The 26,999-nt window shown below is 38.5% G+C and overlaps 1 protein-coding gene across 1 annotated transcript in view; it reads right to left on the bottom strand.

Annotated features, from left to right (window-relative positions):
• LOC5564796 (RNA/RNP complex-1-interacting phosphatase) overlaps positions 1-26,565 on the bottom strand; it is a 147,563-nt gene extending 120,998 nt beyond the window's left edge. Inside the window, exons 1-2 of the mRNA XM_021850340.1 lie at positions 26,367-26,565; positions 26,229-26,304 (exon numbers count right to left, since the gene is read on the bottom strand). Of these exons, the coding sequence (XP_021706032.1) occupies positions 26,229-26,304; positions 26,367-26,389 (99 nt within the window). The 5' untranslated portion in view covers positions 26,390-26,565. The remainder of the gene's footprint in view (positions 1-26,228; positions 26,305-26,366) is intronic.
• Between the last annotated feature and the right edge of the window lie 434 nt (positions 26,566-26,999).

The raw sequence follows: 26,999 nt of genomic DNA, 5'->3' as shown, positions 1-26,999 counted from the left end.
ATGAATAGATTTAACAATACAAATAATGAATAACATTTATGTTTCGTTCACATTTTCTATATGAAAACTACCATATAACATGATTTGACCATTTTCGCATTTTTTATGGGCCATACTGTACAACAAGACATCACAATTCACGTTGATCTTAATTATATTAACCATTAATTATTTTATATTTTAATAAATAATTAGTCAAAACTTTTAATAATAATTCAACTTTAACACAAATCAATATTATTCAAAGAAATTTAGGATCAACATATCTTGAAGGGCGGTACAATAATCTAAGCAGTCAGTGAATGCGAGGTGCTGGAAACAGCGGGATGAGAGAAATTAACAGCTGCCGAGTCAGCAAGCTTTCGAGTTTCTTGATCCAATTTTCACCTCCAATGGTGGCTATCGTTTACATATTGTCGAAATGTTTATTATCACGGATTGCTAATTCAAAAGGAATAGAAAATTTCTGCAGATACTAACGACAGTTTCAAGATACAAGTAGGTACACAATAAATTTGTGGCTCAGATTAAAACCTGATTCGCTGCTGACAAGTAATTTTTCGGCCTATCTTGATGCTTGTGAAATTATAAAGAAAGGTCCTTTTTCTGATCGCAGTACGCAGTTTAAAAGAAGTGCCAGTTCAACAGTGCGTACACGAATTCTCTCTGCTCTTGGAAGTGTTTTAAAAACTACCTAAAGCAATAAAACAGTACTTTTCAGTGCTACTAAAACAGTACTTTTCAGTACTATTTTTCTACTATTGATCCCTGTACGATCCTTGTTAGGACCCGTACCTTCGATTTTTCGTTAGACCCGTTGACGAAAGCTAGCGGTGGTAATCCTTCTGGGACACCGTCTTGGAAAAAAAACTCTTAGAAGGTCTCGTCTTCTTTCGTTTATTCACTAAACATGGTTGCAACTACAAACAAAAGGAAGGGTGAATCTCTGAATTCACAACTTTCTTCCAAAAAAGTGGGATTTAAAACTATCACTAAACGTGGCAAGAAGGTACGTTTCTCTGGAATGCTCGTTTCTTCCAAGAAGGGTAAAATGGATAATGTTGATAATTGCATCGAAATGAGCAATCAGTTCAATGTTCTAGACAAATTTTCCGAACACCAAATCGAAGTAGCCTCTAGCCCAGGCTCTTTGATTCAAGTGAGGAAGCAAAGAGTGCCGCCTATCGTGGTCAGTTGTTCCGAATTTGGGGGATTTAGGCAGGAGATCTTGAACTCCATTAGGGGAATCAGGGCTCCTTCCAAATCGCAAAGATCTGTCGCGGAGACTGTCGCGTTTTGCCGGACACTCTTAAAGATCGCGAACTTCTTCTCAAACATCTTGAAGAGAAGAAGCACATTTTTTTACTTATGACGACAAAACTGAACGTTTGTTCAAAGTCGTCTTGAAAGACCTCTCAAGTGACTCAAGTCACCTGATGAGATCAAAAATGGAATAAATGATTTACTTGTATTTTCCCCAGTCCAAGTAATCGTTATGAAAAAGAGAACCCAATCTGGCATTGTTCGGAAAGGGCTTTCTCAAGAATATTATTTAGTTCTCTTTAACATATAAGATCTAAATAATATTAAAGCTTAAGAAAAAGCTAGGATTATGTTTGATGTCCGTGTGACATGGGAACATTTCCAGAAACCTGGAGGAAATTACCAGAACCCCACTCAGTGCCGTAGGTGCCAAAAGTGGGGTCATGGTACAAAAAATTGCCGCATGGATACTAAATGCATGATTTGTGGGGGTTGTTCTCATGCCAAGGATGTCTGTCCAGTGAAGGAAAATACCGTTAAGCTCATATGCGCCAATTGCAATCATAAGTCAAATTTTTGGGCTTGTCCTTCGCGTAGGCGAGTCGCCGAGGCTCGTGCCAGGCAGATGAACGATAATGTCCGTTACGATAACGGTTTTTCAGTTAACGATCGCTTGATCAAGAATCATTCCCATCAGGGGGGTAGCCGTTCGTATCTTTTAATTTCGAATGTATCTACCTAAGGAAAATCCTTTGCCGATACTACGAGTACCCGTTCTAATTGTTTCAAATCAAATGAAAAAAAACCCTGCCGCCACAGGAAACTTCTACTCCCTCTCTTCGTCTACCGAAAATTCTAACGGAAAATCATCAGATATTTAAAACCTGGATCCAAACTTAAGGCGATCGTCTAATGGGTTTGAGCGATTTGAAATTTGTATGGGAGCGAAGGCGTTATGCTGACTTTAGACCATTGGGCTGCTTAAACCTGGCCGAATTTGGTCATATAAAACCTTTCACGCTACGAGCGATCATGTTTCCTTCAAATCGTGGAAAAAACTTTTCCAGAATTTTCCCTCGTTTTTCCAGCTTACTTCGGCGAAACAAGCAAAGTCGGGAAAATTTTTCCACCAATTAGGTATTTACGTGATTTTCAGGAAATTTAAAGCGGTGACATATACTTTTTTTTACTCAGAAAGGTTTAAATGATCTCAAACATTGTCACTGAGGCATTTCCCGGAAAATCAGTTCTCGATTTTCCCGGAAAATTTGATACTTTATTACCGTGGAAATGTGCCTAAATATGGAACGACTGGGCTGGATATAAATTTACAAAATATTTTCAATTACTAAATAAAGGATAACTAACTGGATTCAGGTGATAAATTGAAAATATGAACGTTTTTCCCAAGGGTTTTCCCAATTTTCCACAAACTGGTTCAAAAAATTGAACGCGTAACGCGTGCGTATACGGATCAGTGTACTGAAATAAATGATTTTTTCACCCTCTCATTCAAAGCTTATAAACCAAAAATATACCCATATTTTTGTATATCCTGCACCCTCATATTCCCCTGCAGGTCATAGGCATAGTCGGGGGCCCTAATTTGAGCATTTTTGCACGAAATTTTTGAAAAATTTGGCGTGACCCCACTTAGCAGCGACATATTTTTCCAGCCAGCTGCCGTGCGGATAGAGAAACGTCATTTGAGAAGTAACGCTGCCACACACGCCTGAAATAGGCAGGGCCGAATCATGTAGAATGCAGGATGCTATCGTCAGATCGTCACCAAACCAGATGGCGCACAACCAAATCGCGACGCGGCTCGACTCTTAGCAATATAGAATCATGTTTGAAACATTACGCATCTATCAGATAATCTTTGAATACGCAGCGCGCTGTTATTAGTAGATTAGTCGCGGTACAAGGGACTGAAAACGATATATTTTCATATGAAATGCCTGTCTTGTTTATGTAACATTGAATAGTCCAATTTAGAGTCGTTTCAAATCTGAAGATCGCTCATTTTATGAATAAAAATTTGACAAGAATCAGTCGCGTAGCGCGTGAAAGTAACAGCAATATCAGCAACGTTGAAGTTTTGTCAAATCAATCATTGATATAGATGCTTGATATAAACTTTGTTCAATACAATAATGTTTTGTTTGCTTGCATGATGTTGAGTAAACATAAACATCACTGTTATTCCAAAATAATATGCACCTATGTGTCGACAAATATCAGAGAACCACGTTTATTTATCTGCGAAAACAGCTACCAATTTTTCCCTGTATCTTTCATCAGATGTTTGTTTTTTTTTGACAAAAAAAAATGTTATAAAAAATCGTATTCCTAAATCTTGAATATTTATAAGAAAGATTTAAGTAATTAATTATTTATAAGATAGATAATTGAGAAGAATGATCTGAGAAACAAGTACAACATATTCCAACATTCGTTCGCTAGATTTATTTTTTGACCAAGAAAAATTATTAAAAAAAAAATCGGGTCGAATAAGGAGGTCATAGGCTAAGAAAATAGAAACGTATTTTTCCGATATTCGATCTAAGGCATCTTAGTCTGTTTCAATATTAAAAAATTGAATAATATTTTAGAATAACATATTTGCAAAATTCATATTTTCAAACCCTCAATATTTTAAAGCAAAAATTGTTCCCAGGGCTTATGAGATTTCATCAATTTGGGGTGTAGCGCAGTATTATCTTCAGCGAAGTTTCAGCACTCAGTACGATTAACATTGAGGGGATGAGAATCATCCTTTTAGTTGAGAACTAACTAGTCCAGCAGAGGCGCTTTTTCCTATATGCCCTATATGAACCAGGTGGCGCTAGTGAGCACTGAATTTTTGTTTTGCGGATAGCTCAATGGTCTGACCACTTAGAAAGATGGCGTCTTCGGCAAAGTTGTTCAGTAGTACAAGGGCTAACATCATTTGAGCCAAGAGTTTCAATATTTTCTCACCAGGAGGCATTAGTGGGCATTGAATTTTTGTTTTGCAATTAGCTCAGTGGCCGGACCACTTAGAAAGATGGTTAGTGCTCACTAGCGCCACCTGGTGATAAAATATCGAATCTCTTGACTCAAATAATGTTAGCCCATTAGGCCAGTAGCCTGACCTCTTAGAAAGATTGCGTCTTCGGCCCTGACCACTTAGAAAGATGGCGCCTTCTACAAAGTTGTTCAGTAGCACAAGGCCTACCCAGACAACCAAAATGTACGTATAATGAAATCACCTGGAGGCTTTATAAGTGCAAAATTTCACTTATAAGATGTCGCGAAAAGGCCTTCTACGTAGAAAAGTGGAGGCGATATGCGTGCATATATTATGTGATGAATAATAACATACAATGCGAGTGTATAAATATTCTACCGAACTAACCTGTGATCTTATGCGACTTAACTTATGATAACAAATGTTGATTTGACAGCTGCTACTGATTGATTCGACTTACTTCGAACAAGTGTACGAGACGAAATAAAATGTACAAATGAACTCAGAAAAGAAGTGTTTTATGCGAGGAAACTCATTAATCTGACGAGTTTATCCACGGTGTTGTGCGGGTTTGATGTAATTAGTATGAATAAACGAGTTGTAACATGCACTTTCATGCGATTTCTGGTTGTCTGGGTATCATTATTTGAGCTAAGATATTCGATATTTTCTCACCAGGTGTCACTAGTGGGCATTGAATTTTTGTTTTGCGGATAGCTCAGTGGCCTGACCACTTAGAAAGATGTTTTTTTCGACATAGTAGTACAAGGGCTAACATCATTTGAGCCAAGAGATTCAATATTTTCTCACCAGGTGGCGCTAGTGAGCACTGAAGTTTTGTTTTTCAGATGGCTCAATTGCCTGACCACTTAGAAAGATGGCGTCTTCGGCAAAGTTGTTCAGTAGCGCAAGGGCTTACATTATTTGAGTCAAGAGATTCGATATTTTCTCAACAGGTGACGCTAGTGAACATTGAAGGCTATCATTATTTGAGTCAAGAGATTCGATATTTTCTCACCAGGTGGCGCTAGTGAACATTGAATTTTTGTTTTGCGGATAGCTCAGTGGCCTGACCACTTAGAAAGATGGCGTCTTCGGCAAAGTTGTTCAGAAGTACAAGGGCTTACATAATTTGAGTCAAAAGATTCGATATTTTCTCACCAGGTGGCGCTAGTGAACATTGAATTTTTGTTTTGCGAATAGCTCAGTGGCCTGACCACTTAGAAAGATGGCGTCTTCGGCAAAGTTGTTCAGTAGTACAAGAGCTAACATCATTTGAGCCAAGAGTTTCAATATTTTCTCACCAGGTGGCATTAGTGGGCATTGAATTTTTGTTTTGCAATTAGCTCAGTGCCGGCCACTTAGAAAGATGGTTAGTGCTCACTAGCGCCACCTGGTGATAAAATATCGAATCTCTTGACTCAAATAATGTAAGCCCATTAGGCCAGTAGCCTGACCTCTTAGAAAGATTGCGTCTTCGGCCCTGACCGCTTAAAAAGATGGCGCCTTCAACAAAGTTGTTCAGTAGTACCAGGGCTTACATTATTTGAGTCAAAAGATTCGATATTTTCTCACCAGGTGACGCTAGTGAACATTGAAGGCTATCATTATTTGAGTCAAGAGATTCGATATTTTCTCACCAGGTGGCGCTAGTGAACATTGAATTTTTGTTTTGCGGATAGCTCAGTGGCCTGACCACTTAGAAAGATGGCGTCTTCGGCAAAGTTGTTCAGTAGTACAAGGGCTTACATTATTTGAGTCAAGAGATTCGATATTTTCTCACCAGGTGGCGCTAGTGAACATTGAATTTTTGTTTTGCGGATAGCTCAGTGGCCTGACCACTTAGAAAGATGGCGTCTTCGGCAAAGTTGTTCAGTAGTACAAGGGCTTACATTATTTGAGTCAAAAGATTCGATATTTTCTCACCAGGTGACGCTAGTGAACATTGAAGGCTATCATTATTTGAGTCAAGAGATTCGATATTTTCTCACCAGGTGGCACTAGTGAACATTGAATTTTTGTTTTGCGGATAGCTTAGTGGCCTGACCACTTAGAAAGATGGCGTCTTCGGCAAAGTTGTTCAGTAGTACAAGGGCTTACATTATTTGAGTCAAAAGATTCGATATTTTCTCACCAGGTGACGCTAGTGAACATTGAAGGCTATCATTATTTGAGTCAAGAGATTCGATATTTTCTCACCAGGTGGCGCTAGTGAACATTGAATTTTTGTTTTGCGGATAGCTCAGTGGCCTGACCACTTAGAAAGATGGCGTCTTCGGCAAAGTTGTTCAGTAGTACAAGGGCTTACATTATTTGAGTCAAAAGATTCGATATTTTCTCACCAGGTGGCGCTAGTGAACATTGGAGGCTATCATTATTTGAGTCAAGAGATTCGATATTTTCTCACCAGGTGGCGCTAGTGAACATTGAATTTTTGTTTTGCGGATAGCTCAGTGGCCTGACCACTTAGAAAGATGGCGTCTTCGGCAAAGTTGTTCAGTAATACAAGGGCTTACATTATTTGAGTCAAAAGATTCGATATTTTCTCACCAGGTGACGCTAGTGAACATTGAAGGCTATCATTATTTGAGTCAAGAGATTCGATATTTTCTCACCAGGTGGCGCTAGTGAACATTGAATTTTTGTTTTGCGGATAGCTCAGTGGCCTGACCACTTAGAAAGATGGCGTCTTCGGCAAAGTTGTTCAGTAGTACAAGAGCTAACATCATTTGAGCCAAGAGTTTCAATATTTTCTCACCAGGAGGCATTAGTGGGCATTGAATTTTTGTTTTGCAATTAGCTCAGTGCCGGCCACTTAGAAAGATGGTTAGTGCTCACTAGCGCCACCTGGTGATAAAATATCGAATCTCTTGACTCAAATAATGTAAGCCCATTAGGCCAGTAGCCTGACCTCTTAGAAAGATTGCGTCTTCGGCCCTGACCGCTTAAAAAGATGGCGCCTTCAACAAAGTTGTTCAGTAGTACCAGGGCTTACATTATTTGAGTCAAAAGATTCGATATTTTCTCACCAGGTGACGCTAGTGAACATTGAAGGCTATCATTATTTGAGTCAAGAGATTCGATATTTTCTCACCAGGTGGCGCTAGTGAACATTGAATTTTTGTTTTGCGGATAGCTCAGTGGCCTGACCACTTAGAAAGATGGCGTCTTCGGCAAAGTTGTTCAGTAGTACAAGGGCTTACATTATTTGAGTCAAGAGATTCGATATTTTCTCACCAGGTGGCGCTAGTGAACATTGAATTTTTGTTTTGCGGATAGCTCAGTGGCCTGACCACTTAGAAAGATGGCGTCTTCGGCAAAGTTGTTCAGTAGTACAAGAGCTAACATCATTTGAGCCAAGAGTTTCAATATTTTCTCACCAGGTGGCATTAGTGGGCATTGAATTTTTGTTTTGCAATTAGCTCAGTGCCGGCCACTTAGAAAGATGGTTAGTGCTCACTAGCGCCACCTGGTGATAAAATATCGAATCTCTTGACTCAAATAATGTAAGCCCATTAGGCCAGTAGCCTGACCTCTTAGAAAGATTGCGTCTTCGGCCCTGACCGCTTAAAAAGATGGCGCCTTCAACAAAGTTGTTCAGTAGTACCAGGGCTTACATTATTTGAGTCAAAAGATTCGATATTTTCTCACCAGGTGACGCTAGTGAACATTGAAGGCTATCATTATTTGAGTCAAGAGATTCGATATTTTCTCACCAGGTGGCGCTAGTGAACATTGAATTTTTGTTTTGCGGATAGCTCAGTGGCCTGACCACTTAGAAAGATGGCGTCTTCGGCAAAGTTGTTCAGTAGTACAAGGGCTTACATTATTTGAGTCAAGAGATTCGATATTTTCTCACCAGGTGGCGCTAGTGAACATTGAATTTTTGTTTTGCGGATAGCTCAGTGGCCTGACCACTTAGAAAGATGGCGTCTTCGGCAAAGTTGTTCAGTAGTACAAGAGCTAACATCATTTGAGCCAAGAGTTTCAATATTTTCTCACCAGGTGGCATTAGTGGGCATTGAATTTTTGTTTTGCAATTAGCTCAGTGCCGGCCACTTAGAAAGATGGTTAGTGCTCACTAGCGCCACCTGGTGATAAAATATCGAATCTCTTGACTCAAATAATGTAAGCCCATTAGGCCAGTAGCCTGACCTCTTAGAAAGATTGCGTCTTCGGCCCTGACCGCTTAAAAAGATGGCGCCTTCAACAAAGTTGTTCAGTAGTACCAGGGCTTACATTATTTGAGTCAAAAGATTCGATATTTTCTCACCAGGTGACGCTAGTGAACATTGAAGGCTATCATTATTTGAGTCAAGAGATTCGATATTTTCTCACCAGGTGGCGCTAGTGAACATTGAATTTTTGTTTTGCGGATAGCTCAGTGGCCTGACCACTTAGAAAGATGGCGTCTTCGGCAAAGTTGTTCAGTAGTACAAGGGCTTACATTATTTGAGTCAAGAGATTCGATATTTTCTCACCAGGTGGCGCTAGTGAACATTGAATTTTTGTTTTGCGGATAGCTCAGTGGCCTGACCACTTAGAAAGATGGCGTCTTCGGCAAAGTTGTTCAGTAGTACAAGGGCTTACATTATTTGAGTCAAAAGATTCGATATTTTCTCACCAGGTGACGCTAGTGAACATTGAAGGCTATCATTATTTGAGTCAAGAGATTCGATATTTTCTCACCAGGTGGCACTAGTGAACATTGAATTTTTGTTTTGCGGATAGCTTAGTGGCCTGACCACTTAGAAAGATGGCGTCTTCGGCAAAGTTGTTCAGTAGTACAAGGGCTTACATTATTTGAGTCAAAAGATTCGATATTTTCTCACCAGGTGACGCTAGTGAACATTGAAGGCTATCATTATTTGAGTCAAGATATTCGATATTTTCTCACCAGGTGGCGCTAGTGAACATTGAATTTTTGTTTTGCGGATAGCTCAGTGGCCTGACCACTTAGAAAGATGGCGTCTTCGGCAAAGTTGTTCAGTAGTACAAGGGCTTACATTATTTGAGTCAAAAGATTCGATATTTTCTCACCAGGTGGCGCTAGTGAACATTGGAGGCTATCATTATTTGAGTCAAGAGATTCGATATTTTCTCACCAGGTGGCGCTAGTGAACATTGAATTTTTGTTTTGCGGATAGCTCAGTGGCCTGACCACTTAGAAAGATTGACTCAAATAATGTAAGCCCATTAGGCCAGTAGCCTGACCTCTTAGAAAGATTGCGTCTTCGGCCCTGACCGCTTAAAAAGATGGCGCCTTCAACAAAGTTGTTCAGTAGTACCAGGGCTTACATTATTTGAGTCAAAAGATTCGATATTTTCTCACCAGGTGACGCTAGTGAACATTGAAGGCTATCATTATTTGAGTCAAGAGATTCGATATTTTCTCACCAGGTGGCGCTAGTGAACATTGAATTTTTGTTTTGCGGATAGCTCAGTGGCCTGACCACTTAGAAAGATGGCGTCTTCGGCAAAGTTGTTCAGTAGTACAAGGGCTTACATTATTTGAGTCAAGAGATTCGATATTTTCTCACCAGGTGGCGCTAGTGAACATTGAATTTTTGTTTTGCGGATAGCTCAGTGGCCTGACCACTTAGAAAGATGGCGTCTTCGGCAAAGTTGTTCAGTAGTACAAGGGCTTACATTATTTGAGTCAAAAGATTCGATATTTTCTCACCAGGTGACGCTAGTGAACATTGAAGGCTATCATTATTTGAGTCAAGAGATTCGATATTTTCTCACCAGGTGGCACTAGTGAACATTGAATTTTTGTTTTGCGGATAGCTTAGTGGCCTGACCACTTAGAAAGATGGCGTCTTCGGCAAAGTTGTTCAGTAGTACAAGGGCTTACATTATTTGAGTCAAAAGATTCGATATTTTCTCACCAGGTGACGCTAGTGAACATTGAAGGCTATCATTATTTGAGTCAAGAGATTCGATATTTTCTCACCAGGTGGCGCTAGTGAACATTGAATTTTTGTTTTGCGGATAGCTCAGTGGCCTGACCACTTAGAAAGATGGCGTCTTCGGCAAAGTTGTTCAGTAGTACAAGGGCTTACATTATTTGAGTCAAAAGATTCGATATTTTCTCACCAGGTGGCGCTCGTGAACATTGGAGGCTATCATTATTTGAGTCAAGAGATTCGATATTTTCTCACCAGGTGGCGCTAGTGAACATTGAATTTTTGTTTTGCGGATAGCTCAGTGGCCTGACCACTTAGAAAGATGGCGTCTTCGGCAAAGTTGTTCAGTAATACAAGGGCTTACATTATTTGAGTCAAAAGATTCGATATTTTCTCACCAGGTGACGCTAGTGAACATTGAAGGCTATCATTATTTGAGTCAAGAGATTCGATATTTTCTCACCAGGTGGCGCTAGTGAACATTGAATTTTTGTTTTGCGGATAGCTCAGTGGCCTGACCACTTAGAAAGATGGCGTCTTCGGCAAAGTTGTTCAGTAGTACAAGAGCTAACATCATTTGAGCCAAGAGTTTCAATATTTTCTCACCAGGAGGCATTAGTGGGCATTGAATTTTTGTTTTGCAATTAGCTCAGTGCCGGCCACTTAGAAAGATGGTTGGTGCTCACTAGCGCCACCTGGTGATAAAATATCGAATCTCTTGACTCAAATAATGTTAGCCCATTAGGCCAGTAGCCTGACCGCTTAGAGAGATTGTGTCTTCGGCCCTGACCACTTAGAAAGATGGCGCCTTCAACAAAGTTGTTCAGTAGTACAAGGGCTTACATTATTTGAGTCAAAAGATTCGATATTTTCTCATCAGGTGACGCTAGTGAACATTGAAGGCTATCATTATTTGAGTCAGGAGATTTGATATTTTCTCCCAGGTGGCGCTAGTGAACATTGAATTTTTGTTTTGCGAATAGCTCAGTGGCCTGACCACTTAGAAAGGTGGCGTCTTCGGAAAAGTTGTTCAGTAGTACAACCCAAGTAACCAGTAAGCACGATAATGCGACACGGTAACAGCATTATATGCGCATATAAGGTAATCATTTGATGCTTGTCAGTTTTATATACGCATATAATGCTATTATAATGCCAGAAAAGGCGAAATAGCGTGCCATTATAATGCGAAGATATAACCGTGCTTCTCGGCATCACTAGTGCTGATATAAGACCACGTGAGAAACGTCAGTTGTTTTCGCCAGGTTTTTCGGGCGAATATTTTGTGCTTTCGCGTACGCAGCCAGAGAGCTTTCGCGTATGCGGCCAAGCAGCTGGTACACGAGGTAAATAAATAAATGAATGAAAACGGAAACCTCGAATAGTATGCAAAATGTAATAAAATGATTGAGATAGTACTTCTCCGTATCAGACTTATTCATTTTGGTGGTTTTCATCCTTTTGAGGACTTGAAATTGCCACATATTGATCCTTGTTTTATGATGATGAAATTCCTCATTTTGCGTCTCGAACCTGCGACACCTGTATTGTTGAGTTGTTGAAGTTCTGCTTCTTTGCTCCTTCGCCCACATAAGATGAATAGTATTGGAAAGAAAAGTGACCAATTTAAACCACCACTTTTCCCCGTCATAAAACCTGCAATTGTAGTAGTGAGAAGACTTATGTTTGACTCCCTCTCACCACTATATGTAAACACAAAGCACGTGGTATATCTGTCAAAACACTGGATGGCATTTAAACAGGCCATTTATGCGAATATAGAGCCAATATAGTGCTTATTTAATGCCCGTATGCATCAGGCTTAGAAGCATTAATGATGCTGTAATAGGGTTTCTATGCAGCGGAAATGCTGTTATAAGGTGTGTAAGCATTTGTGGTGCTATTATAATGCATGTACGCATTTATGATGCTGATTAAGGGCTTATTATTAGTGCTTATGGTTACTTGGGAAGGGCTTACATTATTTGAGTCAAAAGATTCGATATTTTCTCACCAGGTGGCGCTAGTGAACATTGAATTTTTAACAACTACCGAAAAGCTAAACATTACATATAATTTGCAATTGGATTAGATGGACAAATTGATGTGAAGATTTGCGATTTGGTTGGCCGTAAACCACGATTCATAATTAAAACAAGTATTTATCGAGCAACGGACTCATGTTCCGTAACCGGTCGTTTGAGAACGTCGCGACCCATTGGAAGCCCACACAATAGAAACCTCAGCCAGCGCAGTTGCTGGCTAGTGTAGTGTGCTATTCCTATATCTAAAAAACAATGCGCTCTCGGGCTAGGCATTGGATATATATAGAAAGCGTTGTGTTTGGATGGGCATCTAATTCTTCCGAAAGAGGTGCACTTTGCGAAAGAGGACCACGTGATTATTGAGCTGAAATCGAATTCAGGTTAACTTCTGCGTTCATGAGTCCTCTCATGGCGTAGTGGTTAACGCGCCCCAACTAGAGATCGGGGAGTCGTGAGTTCGATTCTCACTGAGAAGACGTGTAACTTTTTCGCAAATCTTCACATCAATTTGTCCATCTAATCCAATTGCAAATTATATGTAATGTTTAGCTTTTCGGTAGTTGTTAAACTTCCACTCGGCTGGTTGGCCGTAAACCACGATTCATAATTAAAACAAGTATTTATCGAGCAACGGACTCATGTTCCGTAACCGGTCGTTTGAGAACGTCGCGACCCATTGGAAGCCCACACAATAGAAACCTCAGCCAGCGCAGTTGCTGGCTAGTGTAGTGTGCTATTCCTATATCTAAAAAACAATGCGCTCTCGGGCTAGGCATTGGATATATATAGAAAGCGTTGTGTTTGGATGGGCATCTAATTCTTCCGAAAGAGGTGCACTTTGCGAAAGAGGACCACGTGATTATTGAGCTGAAATCGAATTCAGGTTAACTTCTGCGTTCATGAGTCCTCTCATGGCGTAGTGGTTAACGCGCCCCAACTAGAGATCGGGGAGTCGTGAGTTCGATTCTCACTGAGAAGACGTGTAACTTTTTCGCAAATCTTCACATCAATTTGTCCATCTAATCCAATTGCAAATTATATGTAATGTTTAGCTTTTCGGTAGTTGTTAAACTTCCACTCGGCTGGTTGGCCGTAAACCACGATTCATAATTAAAACAAGTATTGAATTTTTGTTTTGCGGATAGCTCAGTGGCCTGACCACTTAGAAATATGGTTTCTTCGGCAAAGTTGTTCAGTAGTACAAGGGCTAACATTGTTTGAGCTAAGAGATTCGATATTTTCTCACCAGGTGGCACTAGTGAGTATTGAATTTTTGCTTTGTGGTTAGCCCAGTAGTCTGACCTTTTAGATAGAAGGCCCCTTCAACAAAATTGTTCAGTAGCACAAAGGCTATCATTATTTGAGCCAAAAGTTTTGAATTTTGCCAAGAGATTTGAGATTTTGTCACCCTTGGTGATAGTGAGCATGATTTTTTTTTGCGGATATCTGAGTAGTCAGGCTTCTTCGGCAAAGTTGTTTAGTAGTACAAGGGCTAACAAGTTTTGAGTCAAGAGATTCAATTTTTCTCACCAGGTGGCGCTACCCAGTGAACCACGTGTCGTTTAAGAATGTGCGCTCAAAATCACATGTTTTTACGTCAAAAATCAGAATCACACAATGTTCCAAATTAAAATGAATAATAATTAGCACAAATTGTATATCATTTTCCTCTACGTCCTGTATTCCAGACAAGAAAACTTTTTATTTATTTTTATCCAAATTTTGTAGCATTTTATATCTGGTCGCAGAAAATATAAAAAAAATCGTGCGAAGTTGGTATTTGGCCTCTATTTTGGTATGTTTATAGCCTCTTCATGCATGTAATAAGAGTGGATTGATTCTCATAGAATGATGTATTGCAAAAATTATAACAACCAAAATGTTGGCTGGGTAGCGAGCATTGAATTTTTGTTTTGCGGATAACACAGTAGCCTGCCCACTTAGAAATATGGCGTATTCGGCAAAGTTGTTCAGTAGTACAAGGGCTTACATTATTTTAGTCAATATTTTCAAGATTTTGCCACCAGGCGGCGCTAGTGAGCATGTCATATATATATATATATATTGACATATATTGAGATGTTCGGTAGTCTCATCCGAATGGTTATTAAATTAATTAAATCATCACGCGTTGCAAAGAAGAATAAATTATGGGTGAAATTATGAGAAAAATCCACGTTCTCTGCTGGGATTTGAACAGAGAGTCCTGGGTTTTTTAGACAAGCGCTCTACCACCTAAGCTACCGAGCCACTTTGTGACCCAATAATTTAAAAGGTTACATTTTTCGAATTCAAATCCCCACAGATCACGCAGACCCTTTTCATAACCCATATTCATCCATCTCATGTAAACTGCACACGCGCGCAGAGTGAGAGCAATTTATTTGGTGTTAAAACTGTTTGCCTATCATAGCTACATCGCTTTCACAACAACTGTACGTATTGTTCGCATTCAAGTGACGACATGACTACACTCTGAGAAGTCGTCAGATTTAAATCATTATCAAAAATATATAGCTTTTTTCCATATTGCTTTACACTCAACATTCATATTAATATCATAAAGAACGCTCAATATTTGTATCAGATAACTTATATCTGAATCATATTATGGATCCGGCTGAAATAAGGACAATCATTTTTTATTGTTTTAATCGCCTTATTTATCTGGGTACATTTATGCACATTATCAACTGTCGCTTCGGCCATGAAGCATATGTCCTCTGGGCGTTTAGCATTTACTACGACAAACAGATCACTTCTTTGTAAAGTGTTCTGCTACAATCTAAAATGAGAACATAAAGTTTACATCACTATTATGTTTTGAAATGAACGAGTAATTACTTCACATTCCGGAAAAGTGCAATACAGGCGTCACGAAATGAGATGATTGTTGTTCAGACGATTCGCACTTCATTGACTTGATTATCATCGATATTTTTTTTTTTTTTAATTATTTTATTTATTATAGCGTCTATCTGATTTTGTAATGCCTGATGAAAACACAGTCAGATGAAAATTGATAACTGATGCATACAATGTTCGTTTGAATTTTATTTACGATGCATTAGGAAATCGTATAGCCATCATTGTATGTTTATAAAGTTAATCATATTTCAATCGATGATATATATGATCTTTCAGATAAATTGAATCGTATCAATTGGTTCAGTCTGCTACAGAGTTACAGTACACTCTAATATATATTGACGCAAACAGTCGACGACTCGATATTCTATACATGAATATACTCCAAAAATTGATTTTCTATAAAAATTTTCAAACATTGCTTTTTATAAGTCGATATCTCCAATAGTCGATATCACGTGAGAGGTAAATTTCTTTCTATAACTCGATATTTATTCTAAAATTCTTCGTATTCGGGGAAACTTGAACCAATTATTATTTGGAGGGACTAAATACTTGCATGTTGTTTAAAAGTTGAAAAACATTAAAACAAAAAAAAATATTGTTGGTAGAACTAACGTAATTCGTCGAGCATTACGCAAAAGTTTTCATATATATTTTTTTAAATACTATCAACAAAATAATATTACTTTCTTACAGAGGTGGTCATATATGTATTTGAAGTACAGAAATTTGTTCCTTCGATTTTGGAATTTTTGGTGTCGGTATATTCTATAACTCCAAAATTCTATAAGTCGATTATCCCTTGAAAATCGGGCTATGGAGAGTCGACTGTATATTGAGATGTTCGGTAATCCGGGGTCTTGAATTCAAAACTTGCAATTATGTGAGTTATTGAGTCACCAAGTGGCTAGGTAGCTTAGTTGGTAAAGCACTCGTCTAGCATACAAGAGTCCTGAGTTCGAATTCCAGACGAGGACGTGATTTTTCTCATGATTTCACCCATAATGTATTCATCTTTACCACGCGTAATGAGTTAAGTACAGTGGCAGAATCTCGAATCTCTTGGCTCAAATAATATTAGCCCTTGTGCCATTTAACAACATTGCCGAAGACGCCATTTTTCGAGGCGGTCGAGCTACTGAGTTATCTGCAAAACCAAAATTACACGCTAACTAACACCAAAATCTCGAATCTTTTGGCTCAAATCTCGCATAATCTGAGATAACGCCCTAAAACCCATTGGTAACTACGTGTGTAGCTCATTATTTCTGAGCAAATGAATGAACAAACATCCAAACCAACACAACTGGCAGATAGAGAATGATTCTTTCTTCACCATAGCGTTGGTAAATAACGTGTAACTCCATTCAAATGCTCAGAAACAACGAACTACACACATGGTTACCAATGCCTTTTAAGGCGAGATCATAAATTATGCGAGAAATAATTTTAGCCCTTGAGCTACCGAATAACTTTTACGACGACGCCATCTTTCCAAGTGGTCAGGCCACTGAGTTATCCGCAAAACAAAAATTCAATGCCCACTAGTGCCACCTGGTGAGAAAATATCTAATCTCTTGACTCAAATAATGATAGCCTTTGTGCTACTGAACAACTTTGTTGAAGACGCCATTTTTCAAAGTGGTCAGGCCACTGAGCCATTCGCAAAACAGAAATTCAATGCCCACTAGTGCCACCTGGTGAGAAAATATTGAATCTCTTGGCTCAAATGATGTAAGCCCTTGTACTACTGAACAACTTTGACGAAGACGCAATCTTTCTAAGAGGTCAGGCTACTGGGCTATCCGCAAAACAAAAATTCAATGTTCACTAGCGTCACCTGGTGAGAAAATATCGAATCTCTTGACTAAAATAATGATAGCCTTTGTGCTACTGAACAACTTTGCCGAAGACGCCATCTTTCTAAGTGGTCAGGCCACTGAGCTATTCGCAAAACAAAAATTCAATGCCCACTAGTGGCACCTGGTGAGAAAATATTGAATTTCTTGGCTCTAATAATGTTAGCCCTTATACTACTGAACAACTTTGCCGAAGACGCAAGCTTTCTAAGTGGTCAGGCCACTGAGCTATTCGCAAAACAAAAATTCAATACCCACTAGTGCCACCTGGTGAGTAAATATTGAATTTCTTGGCTCTAATAATGTTAGCCCTTATACTACTGAACAACTTTGTCGAAGACGCCATTTTTCTAAGTGGTCAGGTCACTGAGCTATTCGCAAAACAAAAATTCAATGCCCACTAGTGACACCTGGTGAGAAAATATCGAATATCTTAGCTCAAATAATAATAGGCCTTGTGCTACAGAACAAATTTGTCGAAGACGCTGTCTTTCTAAGAGGTCAGGCTTCTGGGCTATCCGCAAAACAAAAATTCAGTGCTCACTAGTGCCACCTGGTGAGAAAATATCGAATCTCTTGACTCAAATAATGATAGCCCTTGTGCTACTGAACAACTTTGTTGAAGACGCCATTTTCCTAAGTGGTCAGGCCACTGAGCTATTCGCAAAACAAAAATTTAATGCCCACTAGTGCCACCTGGTGAGCAAATATTGAATTTCTTGGCTCTAATAATGTTAGCCCTTATACTACTGAACAACTTTGTTGAAGACGCCATTTTTCTAAGTGGTCAGGTCACTGAGCTATTCGCAAAACAAAAATTCAATGCCCACTAGTGACACCTGGTGAGAAAATATCGAATATCTTAGCTCAAATAATAATAGGCCTTGTGCTACAGAACAACTTTGTCGAAGACGCTGTCTTTCTAAGAGGTCAGGCTACTGGGCTATCCGCAAAACAAAAATTCAGTGCTCACTAGCGCCACCTGGTGAGAAAATATCGAATCTCTTGACTCAAATAATGATAGCCCTTGTGCTACTCAACAACTTTGTTGAAGACGCCATTTTCCTAAGTGGTCAGGCCACTGAGCTATTCGCAAAACAAAAATTTAATGCCCACTAGTGCCACCTGGTGAGCAAATATTGAATTTCTTGGCTCTAATAATGTTAGCCCTTATACTACTGAACAACTTTGTTGAAGACGCCATTTTTCTAAGTGGTCAGGCCACTGAGCTATTCGCAAAACAAAAATTCAATGACCACCAGTGGCACCTGGTGAGAAAATATCGAATCTTTTGACTCAAATAATGATAGCCCTTGTGCTACAGAACAACTTTGTCGAAGACGCTGTCTTTCTAAGAGGACAGGCTATTGGGCTATCCGCAAAACAAAAATTCAGTGCTCACTAGCGCCACCTGGTGAGAAAATATTGAATCTCTTGGCTCAAATGATGTTAGCCCTTGTACTACTGAACAACTATGTCGAAAAAACCATCTTTCTAAGTGGTCAGGCCACTGAGCTATCCGCAAAACAAAAATTCAATGCCCACTAGTGACACCTGGTGAGAAAATATCGAATATCTTAGCTCCAATAATGATAGGCCTTGTGCTACTGAACAACTTTGTTGAAGGCGCCATCTTTCTAAATGGTCAGGGCCGAAGACGCAATCTCTCTAAGCGGTCAGGCTACTGGCCTAATGGGCTAACATTATTTGAGTCAAGAGATTCGATATTTTATCACCAGGTGGCGCTAGTGAGCACTAACCATCTTTCTAAGTGGTCCGGCCACTGAGCTAATTGCAAAACAAAAATTCAATGCCCACTAATGCCTCCTAGTGAGAAAATATTGAAACTCTTGGCTCAAATGATGTTAGCCCTTGTACTACTGAACAACTTTGCCGAAGACGCCATCTTTCTAAGTGGTCAGACCATTGAGCTATCCGCAAAACAAAAATTCAGTGCTCACTAGCGCCACCTGGTTCATATAGGGCATATAGGAAAAAGCGCCTCTGCTGGACTAGTTAGTTCTCAACTAAAAGGATGATCCTCATCCCCTCAATGTTAATCGTACTGAGTGCTGAAACTTCGCTGAAGATAATACTGCGCTACACCCCAAATTGATGAAATCTCATAAGCCCTGGGAATATTATTCAATTTTTTAATATTGAAACAGACTAAGATGCCTTAGATCGAATATCGGAAAAATACGTTTCTATTTTCTTAGCCTATGACCTCCTTATTCGACCCGAATTTTTTTTAAATAATTTTTCTTGGTCAAAAAATTAATCTAGCGAACGAATGTTGGAATATGTTGTACTTGTTTCTCAGATCATTCTTCTCAATTATCTATCTTATAAATAATTAATTACTTAAATCTTTCTTATAAATATTCAAGATTTAGGAATACGAATTTTTATAACATTTTTTTTTTTGTCAAAAAAAAACATCTGATGAAAGATACAGGGAAAAATTGGTAGCTGTTTTCCCAGATAAATAAACGTGGTTCTCTGATATTTGTCGACACATAGGTGCATATTATTTTGGAATAACAGTGATGTTTATGTTTACTCAACATCATGCAAGCAAACAAAACATTATTGTATTGAACAAAGTTTATATCAAGCATTGATTTGACAAAACTTCAACGTTGCTAATATTGCTGTTACTTTCACGCGCTACGCGACTGATTCTTGTCAAATTTTTATTCATAAAATGAGCGATCTTCAGATTCGAAACGACTCTAAATTGGACTATTCAATGTTACATAAACAAGACAGGCATTTCATATGAAAATATATTGTTTTCAGTCCCTTGTACCGCGACTAATCTACTAATAACAGCGCGCTGCGTATTCAAAGATTATCTGATAGATGCGTAATGTTTCAAACATGATTCTATATTGCTAAGAGTCGAGCCGCGTCGCGATTTGGTTGTGCGCCATCTAATTTGGTGATGATCTGACGATAGCATCCTGCATTCTACATGATTCGGCCCTGCCTATTTCAGGCGTGTGTGGCAGCGTTACTTCTCAAATGACGTTTCTCTATCCGCACGGCAGCTGGCTGGAAAAATATGTCGCTGCTAAGTGGGGTAACGCCAAATTTTTCAAAAATTTGGTTCAAAAATGCTCAAATTAGGGCCCCCGACTATGCCTATGACCTGCAGGGGAATATGAGGGTGCAGGATATACAAAAATATGGGTATATTTTTGGTTTATAAGCTTTGAATGAGAGGGTGAAAAAATCATTTATTTCAGTACACTGATCCGTATACGCACGCGTTACGCGTTCAATTTTTTGAACCAGTTTGTGGAAAATTGGGGAAAACCCTTGGGAAAAACGTTCATATTTTCAATTTATCACCTGAATCCAGTTAGTTACCCTTTATTTAGTAATTGAAAATATTTTGTAAATTCATATCCAGCCCAGTCGTTCCATATTTAGGCACATTTCCACGGTACTAAGGTATCAAATTTTCCGGGAAAATCGAGAACTGATTTTCCGGGAAATGCCTCAGTGACAATGTTTGAGATCATTTAAACCTTTCTGAGTAAAAAAAAGTATATGTCACCGCTTTAAATTTCCTGAAAATCACGTAAATACCTAATTGGTGGAAAAATTTTCCCGACTTTGCTTGTTTCGCCGAAGTAAGCTGGAAAAACGAGGGAAAATTCTGGAAAAGTTTTTTCCACGATTTGAAGGAAACATGATCGCTCGTAGCGTGAAAGGTTTTATATGACCAAATTCGGCCAGGTTTAAGCAGCCCAATGGTCTAAAGTCAGCATAACGCCTTCGCTCCCATACAAATTTCAAATCGCTCAAACCCATTAGACGATCGCCTTAAAAAAAGATCCTAACTTTTTCGTTTATCGTAATGATCGACTTGATGGGGCATGTGGGGGAGTTGCAATCATCATTCACAGGCGTATAAAACATCAACTGTTTTCGTCATTTGAAACTAAAGTTTTTATAGCTGCCTATTTGCCTTTTCAATGCTCTGGACAGCAAGTTAATTTGCTCCAAACTGACTTGCGAAAATTGACTCGCAATAAGTCAAATTTTTTTGTCATTGGTGACTTTAATGCCAAACATCGGTCATGGAATAATTCTCTAAGTAATTCCAACGGCAGAATTTTATTTGATGAGTGCTCTTCCGGATATTTCTCAATTCAATACCCTGATAGCCCTACGTGTTTTTCCTATTCTAGAAGTCCATCTACGATTGATTTGGTCTTAACCGACTCTAGTCATCTTTGTAGCCAATTAGTTACTCATGCTGATTATGAGTCTGATCATGTCCCTGTTACGTTTTAAATATCCCATGAAGCGATTTTCAATCCTATCAGTTCCACTTTCAATTATTTTCGAGCCGACTTGAATATATATGGAACATATATTAACTCTAATCTTGAAGTTAACATTTCTTTACAAACAAAACTTGATATTGACATTGCTCTTGAAACTTTAACAAATTCCATTGTTGAAGTCAGAAGCATTGCAATACCAAAATTTGAATCCGTGATTATAGACGATGATCCTCAACTCTTGATCTGTCTTAAAAACGTGAGGAGAAGGCAATTTCAACGGACTCGCGATCCAGCTATGTAAATTATATGGTAGGATATGCGGAAAGAAATTGAAAACGATTTTCACAATTAAGAAATAAAAATTTTGTAAATAAAATTTCTCAATTGGACCCTGGCTCTAAGCTTTTTTGGAAATTATCTAAAATTTTGAAAATAAACTAAGAACGGCATTGAAAAAGGAAAACCAATTATTACTAACTAGTTGCGAAAAAACTAAAAAAAACTTGCTATGCAGTTTGAAAACGCGCACAATTTTAATTGACGACAGTGTTTGGCATGAAGGCTTGATCGTAAAATTAAAAAAACTTTAATTTTCCAACGTGCATTGTTAGCATAATCCAAAGTTATCTGTCAAATCGTACACTTCAGGTTAATTATCAGAACTCCAGATCAGAAAGACTTCCTGTAAAACTCAACTAATAATATTCCCACATAAACCAAAAGCTCTTTATTTGAAACCTTCAAGTAGACATGTTGTCACGATGAGAGGAATTCCAATAAATTGGTCAGATGAAGTTAAGTATCTAGGGCTCATGCTAGATAAGAATTTAACTTTCAAAAATCACATTAAGGGCATTCAAGCCAAATGTAACATATATATAAAATCAAAACTTTGTCTCAAGAACAAGCTTTTGACATTCAAACTAATTTTCAGGCCAGCCATGTTGTATACAGTACCAATATGGACTAGCTGTTGTAATACCAGGAAAAAAGCTCTGCAGAGAATTCAAAATAAAATTTTGAAAATGATTCTGAAGGTTCCTCCCTGGTATAGTACTAATGAGTTAATATCCAATGTTGAAACATTGGAACAAATGTCAAAAAAAATAATTTCAGGCGAAAATCTTTAAATCTTCTATTGCCACGATTAATGCGTTATATATTTAGGTTTAGTAAATTGAAAACGTGTTAGCAGGTGAAATCAACTCACCTGTAAACTGAACTGCTACGGCAAATCAAATGTAATATGTTGTTAATAAAATCTTAAATTTGTTTTAACAAATTAGGATGATATCTAACACAGAACACCTAGATATAAGAATTAATGTAATGTTTGGAATGATAGCAACAAAAAAAGTGTCAGTTCAAACGGGAGTCACTGCAGAAAATTTCTGCAAGGAAATGGCTAGAAATTCCTTTAGCGATTCTTTTTTAGCAGGAAATCAGGCGTAAGTTTGAATTTAATTTCAGTTCTTTTCTCGCGTTTAGTATCATCAGTGGCGTCTCTTCCTAAGGTGCACTTGGTGCACTACACAGTCGAAGATTTCTAACAAATAGGGTGCCGGTACCAATGGTTGTAATGTACCAGTAGATTGGACTATGGAATAAAACGTACATTTTTCGATAAAAACGACATGTGTTATTTTTGGTGGATAGATCGCCTCTAGTTTAGTCGATTTGCCAAATTTCAGCTTTTTATTCTATCGAAAAGTCCTATAAATAATTAAGTTAACGCAAAACATTTGCTCCCTTGCACCAATAGTCGCCGTCGTGTTCCAGTAGTGGATCAACGGATGGAAGCAGTTTTTAATATGGATGTATAAAAATGAAGAAAAGTCCCAGAGATGATCTTTATGCTTCATTCGAAAGATATTAGTTGCTGTTTCGAGGGAAAAATGTAAAACCTATGTAAAAAATTACCATTTTGTTTCAAATTCCTTGTATCATTCTTGAACGTCTACTACTGGAGCACTAGCGCAACTACTGGAACACGTGTACCAATAGTGGCTCAAGCGATTTTATCGTGAAAAATTAGTTTTATCACTCTTTTTATATTTTTCCCATATAGTAGAGGTTGAAATCTTTCTGTTGACGTCATAAGATCTGTGTTAAGGCTTTTCGTTATTTTATTATGATTTTTTAAAGCTTAGGTAGTCCACTAATGGCACCGGCACCCTAAAACAAAAAATACGTTATAATTCCCATTGCAACATTCGTAATATGCAATTCTGTGCTGTTACTTCAAAAGGGCCTAACTGATAATAGTGCTTTCTCTGGACAAACATTTCAAAAGGGCACATCGACATTGGTAAACATTGGCTTTACAAGACGCTGTTGAGCCCAATTCAATTCGATGACGCTCACTGTTACGTGAGAAATGTTTTGTGAACCCCTGTACCAAAGACAAATTAAAGACCTCCATGTCCCTTGCAGTTGCCCAAAATTTTATGGCTCATAAGGTAATCTAGAATGCCGTGAAAAGTGTAGTGCGATCTGTCAAACTTGGGTACCTTTTGTACTACAGAGGGACCAAATGCAGTACTAGAAGTGGTACTCAATCTGAGCCCGAGTGTGACGGACCTGCCTGTACTTTGTCGGACTATTTATGTTGTGTTCTTCAGTTCTGTTTTGCACCCGTGCTGTCAAAGTAAATCAAAACAAGCAACAGCACGGATGTAAGGCACCGAAGTTGTGAGTATACAATATATTAAATGTGTACTAAATGTTTAATTAATTCTAGCTTTACTGCATAGGCCAAATGAAACAACTGTGTCTTTTCAATACCTTGCTAGAAGATCGGTGTCCCTAGTTACTGTTTTCAACACCCACCAATACCCCTATCAGGAAGAGCTAACACCAATCTTTCTGATAGTGGTGTTAGTTTGCGTGGGCGGGCTAAGAAGGGCAACGTTTCTGAAAAAAAAGCTCAAGATCTCTTGGGCCCTTAGGGACGAATAACCTTCGGGTTAAAGTCCCTCTTAAACAACAACAACAACAACAAATCTTGGGCTCTTTTCAAATGTTTATCCAGTCTTCATCGATCCTCTCTTTCGCTAATAACTTCGCTAAATTAGTGTTGCTGCCAGCACTGCTCCGTCGTGTAACCACAACTGAATAGTCTCTCACCCGTAGACAAAGGCCAGAGACGAAAGAATGATCATTATCAATTTGTGATGTGGAACGTGGTAGAAGTACATGCAAGTGCGTGATGTGAAATTGGTTTAGTTAAACTCATGAATTAACCTTTTCTAAAATCTATTTACAGTTGAACTTATTCCTAAATTTGTAAAGCTAAATTTATCCCTAAAAATTCGAATCACAGAGTTATTATCACAGAAGTAAGTTCCATTTGTACAATCAGAACTAAAACTAACCTTAAAATTAATATCACAGATATACGTAGACGGAATCTACGGCAGGAAGAAAAGTAGAGTTTCCTGAGAAAAGGCTCACCGAAATTTGTAAGTTAGGTTTACATCTTAAAAAACCCTATCTAATTTGGAATAAAACTTCTAGCTTAAAGCTTTACACGCAGCACAAACTCGAGTTTGCGTTCTGCTGAAGACGTCGGAAAGAGCCTCTTTTGTTCTAGGAACAATTAGATATACATCTGTAATATTTGTATGCTGTGTATTCTTCACAACATACACGGAACCGCAAATCAACCAAACTTTGACTTCTTTCGCCGCAATTCGGCTCTTCCGTGGGATCACTAAAATTTGGGTAAACTGACATATAGCTATCGTTAGGTAGTTCTCCTTTGCCAACAGCGAAAAAAACAACTCAGTGACAAATAACTGAAAAATAGCGAATTCTTGTAGTGTTTCTTGAAAACAATCCTCTAACGAAAAAACTCTTCGAAGAACTCTTGTAGGAATCTTTGGAAGATCTGCAGGAATTGATGAAAAAAATCTCTGGATGAAAACCTGGATTAGTATCTGTGAAAATTATCAGAGTAATTGCTTTGACAATTACTGGAAGCAGTTACGTTGGAATTCCTGAAGCAAGTTCTTGAGAACTTCGTCTAAAAATCTCTTGAAAAATGTAGAGATTTTTCTTTGAAAATGGTTGTGAATAAAGAATTCATTTTCGTTAAAATCAGTGAGAATCCCGTACTATGGTGGACAATGTCTAGACTCTAGACTCTAGAGGATTTCCGTAAGAAATAGCACAGAAACTACTTGAGGAATTCTCATTGGGGTTTCTTTAAAAAGAAAAGATTTTTTTTCTAAAAACTCTGGAACATGCCCTTGGGGATTTTCTTGGAAGAACTCCTTTAAGAATGTTTAGAAGATCTTCTGAAGTAACTACTGGGGAAATCGGAGGAAAACTGGAATTGGTGGTCACATTTCTGAAACAAAACGTGAAAAAGCATTTTAGAAAATTATCAGATTAATCCCTGCGGAAATTTTCTGGTTAGGTATTTCCAATCAGGATGATCCACTGCGAGGATGATGAACATAGTTACTTTAGAAACCATTTTGGATAAAAAAGAGGCTTTCGAGACCTTCCATTAAAATAGACTTGTTTTAAAATATAGACCTAGCATATAAAAACAGACTTGCTACCAGCCATGCACGCTATTACCAATGGCTTTTAGGGGCTGTCCATTAATTACGTAAGGGTTTATGGGGGGAGGGGGGTTCTGAGATTTCTTACGCGCCATACAATTTATTTTTGATTTTCATACTAAAAATCTTACCATGGGGGAGGGGGGGTTGAAAAACCCCGAAATTTGTCTTACGTAATTAATGGACCGCCCCTTAGAACGTTTAAATTAAACGATAAATGAATAAATTATATACATACATTTGACCATTCCCAATACCCAACCAATTTTGAACCAGTCTAATGAATACGAAAGGTCCATGCACTGAACGTAATTTGAAAATAAACATGTAAACATTGTAGTTTAAAAGTGCTGAGCCCAAATTATTACCATTAAAGACTAACTGAGTATCACTTACCTTTCCCAGTGGAACTTTCAGTGCAATGAACTGCGTCCCTTCGACCTGGGCACCGATATTGGTGTAATCAAGCCATCTAAAAGAGAATCCGCACTTCAGTTTTCGACTACACTTCTGGGGAATGAATTCGTAACTCACCTGTCTGGATATTTGCATGCCATTTTCCTGAATCCAACGGTCGCACCACGCACTACCAAATTACTACGGTAGTCAAAAAATTAAGTTATAAAAAATCACAGACAGAATCCGCTCAAAACATGCACCGCACGGAACGCATGTAAACAAATTCAGACGAAATAATTCGCGACAAATCGAAAACCGCGCACCGCAACAAACGAACTGTCAACTGGGCGGTGATAGCGATTATACCGACAACTGATGTACCGACACATACACGCAAACAAATTTTGTTGTACAGTGGGGATTCGCTCGTTGGGGGTCCGCTACACTCAAAATCCTAACAAAACGAAAAAAGATTAAAATCAAATCCATTTTTACTTTTTGAACATTTGTATTATGTATCCGGTAGAAATCAAGACCGACATTTATTTAAAATTATTGTTTTCTCGGGCCCCGAGTGTCGCAGCTAATATGTGAATAGTGCGCTGTGTTCATAAAAATCGTAAGAATGCAGCGCCACACTAAAAAACTGATTTTAAAATGCGGCGAGTTGAGGCGTGTCGCGAGTCTCACTAGCGCGATCCGGTTTGGTGGCGGTGCGACAATACTAGCCTCAGTTTACGAAGAATACTAAATTGATTAGGAAATTTA

Source organism: Aedes aegypti, chromosome 3 (genome assembly GCF_002204515.2).
Source record: "Aedes aegypti strain LVP_AGWG chromosome 3, AaegL5.0 Primary Assembly, whole genome shotgun sequence".
Classification (NCBI taxonomy): domain Eukaryota; kingdom Metazoa; phylum Arthropoda; class Insecta; order Diptera; family Culicidae; genus Aedes; species Aedes aegypti.
This window is presented reverse-complemented; position numbering and strand designations above follow the sequence as displayed.